The 4,504-nt window shown below is 51.0% G+C and overlaps 1 protein-coding gene across 1 annotated transcript; it reads right to left on the reverse strand.

Moving 5' to 3' along the window:
* Positions 1-1,014: 1,014 nt before the first annotated feature.
* Positions 1,015-3,485, reverse strand: LOC100974881 (inosine-5'-monophosphate dehydrogenase 1-like). Its single transcript, XM_034950076.1, is given in 2 exon segments — positions 1,015-2,913; positions 2,916-3,485. Coding segments are annotated over 2 exon segments (1,542 nt in total). The 5' UTR covers positions 3,427-3,485; the 3' UTR covers positions 1,015-1,882.
* Between the last annotated feature and the right edge of the window lie 1,019 nt (positions 3,486-4,504).

The raw sequence follows: 4,504 nt of genomic DNA on the forward strand, positions 1-4,504 counted from the left end.
TACAAATGCGGCCGGGCGTGGTGGCTCATACCTGCAATCCCAGCACTTTGGGAGGCTGAGGATGGCGGATCCCCTGAGGTCAGGAGTTCGAGACCAGCCTGGCCAATATGGTGAAACCCTGTCTGCTGAAAATACAAAATTAACCGGCAAGGTGGTGGGCACCTGTAATCCAACTACCTGGGAGGCTGAGGCACGAGAATCTCTTGAACCCGGGAGGCAGAGGTGGCAGGGAGCCGAGATTGTGCTACTGCACTCCAGCCTGGGCAATAGAGAGAGACTCCATCTCAAAAGAAAAAAAAATGCAATGGAACACTAGTGTACAGCAATGCAAATGAACCACCTGTAGCTTATATCCAACAACATAGTTGAATCTCAGAAACATAATGATGAGCAAATAAAACCAGACACAAAAGAACACTTTCTATGTTATCTCATTTATATAAAATTCAAAAACAGGCAAAACTGAACTAGTATGTTTAGGAATGCCTACCTAGGCTGTAAAAGTATAAGAGAATGCTAAGAAATTACTACCAAGAAGTTAGGTTAGTGGGGAGAAGAGTGGGAATGGGTGGGATACAGGGGGGTGCTTTGGTGGTGCTGGCAATGTTATGGTTCTTTTTTTTTACTTTTTCAAAAATAAGTTTTTAAAGAAAAATTAGAGATGGGGTCTCACTATGTTGGCCAGAGTAGTCTCAAAATTTTTCTGGTTCTTGATTATAGAGTGGTCATTACACAAGTGTTTGCTTCATGATAACTCACTAAACTGTACAATTATGTTTTACAATTTTATTTTTAACAGCTTTATTAAGGTATAATTCACCCATTTAAATGGTACAAGTCTCTGGCACTTGGTATATTAAATTATTAATTTTTTGAAATTGTAGTAAAACATATATACCACAGAAAATTTGCCATTTTAACCATTTTCAGCATACAATTCAATTGCATTAAGTACATTCACAATGTTGTGCAACCTTCACACTACCTGCTTCCAAAACTTCATAAACCCAAACAGAAACTCGGTACCCATTAAGCATTAACTCCCCATTCTCCCCTCTCCCTAGCCTTTGGTAACTTTTATTCGGCTTTGTCTCTTTAGTAACTTCTATTTGGCTTTGTCTCTATGAATTTGCCTATTCTAGATTTTTTTTTTTTTTGGAGGCGTTGAGATCTGCTTGATTTATTCCAATTATTTAATACCCACAATGTCGCAACTGTGATCCCAAAGTGTGCAAAGTTAAAGCCTTAAACTGCAGCTGAGGAGAGGGCAGGAATGGCACACCTGGGGACGGTGGTGAGTCAGGAACGATGGGCAGGTGGCCATGACCAGGGCAGTGTCCTCCCCAGGGCCAGGGACAGGGGAGTGGCCTGAGGAGCAGGACTCAATTGGAGCCCAGTGCCGGAGAAGCGGGCAGAGACCTCCCGCTGGCCTAGGTCAGGAGCTCAGAAGTGCCACATGGCTGAGGGGGCAGCAGCCTGGGAAGGGCCAGAGGCAGGGCCAGGAGAGCACCATTTCTTGGGGAGCTGGGGGGCAGGGAGGTGTCCTACAGGAGAAGCCAGGAGGGGCGGCCTGCCCCTGGGGTGGGGGCCAGGCTGGAGCAGGCTGCAGCAAGAAAGACCTGAGGCAGGCGCAGGGCCTGAGAGCCTGGCTGGCTGGGCTGGGCTTCCCAGGGCAGCCTGGCCCAGGGAGCGGTCCTGACTCTGTGGGGGATGCCCAGCGAGGGGCAACAGTACCCTCAGGGCCTCCCGTCCTCTCTCCCTGGAAAGGAGCTGGGGAACCCATAGTGTAAATCTGTGGATCACTCAGTTACGGAGGGAGGCTGTGCCCGAAGGGGGAAAGCGGGGCACGCCCCTTCAACCACCTCGGCCTCCACCACTCTCCTCAGTACAGCCGCTTCTCGTAAGAGTGCAGGCCATGAACGCCACCCTCGATCTGGGCCGACACGGTCCGCTTCTCAAACTTGAGCTCTCCTGAGTACATCATGGACCGAAGGACAGCCAGGCTTCGGGCCCCGATATCCTGGCAACTGTGCTGGATGCCCGCTATGAGGTAGGGCACGAACTTCTGAATGGACCCTTTGTCCTGGATGGAGCCCGAGATACCCTGCGCGAACTTCACCTTATCCGCCTCGCTGAAGTATCGTTTCTGGCTGCTGCTGCTCTTCTCCATGGCATCCACAGAGCCCATGCCCTGATACTTCTTGAGCGGCACCCCGTCTGAGAAGAAGTATTCACCGGAGGCCTCCGTGGTGGCGGCCAGCAGGGAGCCCATCATCACTGTGGAGGCTCTAAGGGCCAGGGCCTTGACCACATGCCCCAGGGTCTGGATGCCGCCATCAGCTATGATGGGCACACCAAAACGCCAGGCATACTCGGCCACCTTGTACACAGCAGTGCCGTGGGTCCGACCACAGGCCATCACTTCCGGGGTGATGCAGATGGAGCCGCAGCCCATGCCCACGTGCAGCCCATCCACACCAGCGTCAATCAGGTTCTTGGCCTGGGCTGCTGTCACCACATTCCTCCCAATCACCTGGAGGTGGGGGTACTTCTGTTTGATGTAATGCACCATGGCAATCTGATACACCGAGTTCCCTTGGGACGAGTCCAAGACTATGACATCGACGCCCGCCCGGGTGAGCAGGCCCAGGCGGAATTTGTCATCTTCACAGGTGCCCACAACTGCCCCGCACAGCAGCTGCTTGTGGGAATCCTTGGAGGCCAGAGGGTAGTCTCGGTTCTTCTTCAGGTCCGTGCGGGCGATGATGGCCACCAGCTCATCATGATCATTGACAACAGGCAGCTTCCCTTTCTTGCTATGCTGCAGGATCTCATTTGCCTCTTTGAACGTCACGCCTGCTGGAGCCACCACTAGCTCCATCCTTGGCGTCATCACCTCACTGAGGAGGGTGTGTGGTCCTTCTCAGCAAGGAAGTCGATGTCTCGGGAGGTGACGATGCCCACCAGCTTGCTGCCGATGGTGCCGGTCTCAGTAATGGGGATGCCAGAGAAGCCATGCCGCATCTTGGCCTCCAGCACATCACCCACAGTGTGCAAGGGGCTCAGTACCACAGGGTCTGTGATGAAGCCCTGTTCAAACTTCTTGACCTTCTGCACCTTGTTGGCCTGGAACTCTGGGGTGCAGTTGTGGTGAATGAAACCAATACCTCCCATCAGAGCCATCGCGATGGCCATGTCGGCCTCTATCACAGTGTCCGTGGGAAAGGAGATCAGTGGCGTCTTCAGCGTGATCTTCCGGGTCAGGGCTGAGGTCAGGTCCACCTCACCAGCTAGGAAGTCTATGAATCCTGGGAGAATCAGGAAATCGTTGTAGGTGAGGTCGTCAGCGCTGGCAAAGAGCTGCTGTGCGGTGAGCCCATCCTCGGGCTGGTAGCGGGTGCCGCCGCTGATGAGGTAGTCCGCCATGCTGCCAGCGACACCCTGCGACCTGACGTAAACACCCGCGCCGCCACCCGCCTCTAACGCAGCCGTTGCTGACGCCACGCCGCGGCCACGCTGCCGCTGCTGACGCCACGCCGCGGCCACGCTGCCGCTGCTGACGCCACGCCGCGGCCACGCTGCCGCTGCTGACGCCACGCCGCGGCCACGCTGCCGCTGCTGACGCCACGCCGCAGGTAGGGCGGGCCAGGGGCTTATTCTAGATATTTCGTATAAGTGGAGTCATACAGCATTTGTCCTTTTGTGTCTGGCTTCTTTCACTTAGCATAGCATTTTTAAGATTCATCCATGTTGTTGCATGTATCAGAATTTCGTTCCTTCGTGTAACTAAATACTGTTCTATGATAGGGATACACAGTTGGCTCTCGTATTGTGGGTTTGGCATTCTCAGATTCAATCAACCTCGGATTGAAAATATTGAAAGACTATACGTAGTGGCCCATGTCTGTAGTCTCAGCTACTTGAGAGTAATGCGGGAGGATCCTTGGAGCTCAGGAGCTTGAGACCAGTCTGGGTAACGTAGTGAGATCTCCCATCTCTAAAAAAATAAAAAAATATTACCCAAAAAAAGCCCAATAAAAATAATACAAATAAAAAACAATATGCTATAACAACTGTTTACATAGCATTTACATTGTATTAGGTATGGTATAAGTAATCTAGAGATGATTTAAAGTATATGTTATATGCAAGTACTACACCATTTTATTTAAGGGACTTGAGCATCCCAAGATTTTGGTATCTGCTGGGGTCCTGGAACCAGTCCACTCATGGATACTGAGGAATGACTGTATTATGTTTTGTCTATCCGTTCATCTGCTGATAGACACTTGGGTTGTTTCCACCTTTTGGCGATTGTGAATAGTGCTGCTGTGAATATTGGCATACAATGTTGGCATACTCTCTTTGAATCTTTGCTTTTCATTCCTTTGGGCATATACCCAGGAGTGGGATTGCTGGGTCCTATGAGTATATTAATGTTTTCAGCATTTTTCTACAAGCTTTACATTTCACAATGAAAAAAAGAGAGAGGGAGGTGAGAAGA

Source organism: Pan paniscus, chromosome X, assembly GCF_029289425.2.
Source record: "Pan paniscus chromosome X, NHGRI_mPanPan1-v2.0_pri, whole genome shotgun sequence".
NCBI lineage: Eukaryota > Metazoa > Chordata > Mammalia > Primates > Hominidae > Pan > Pan paniscus.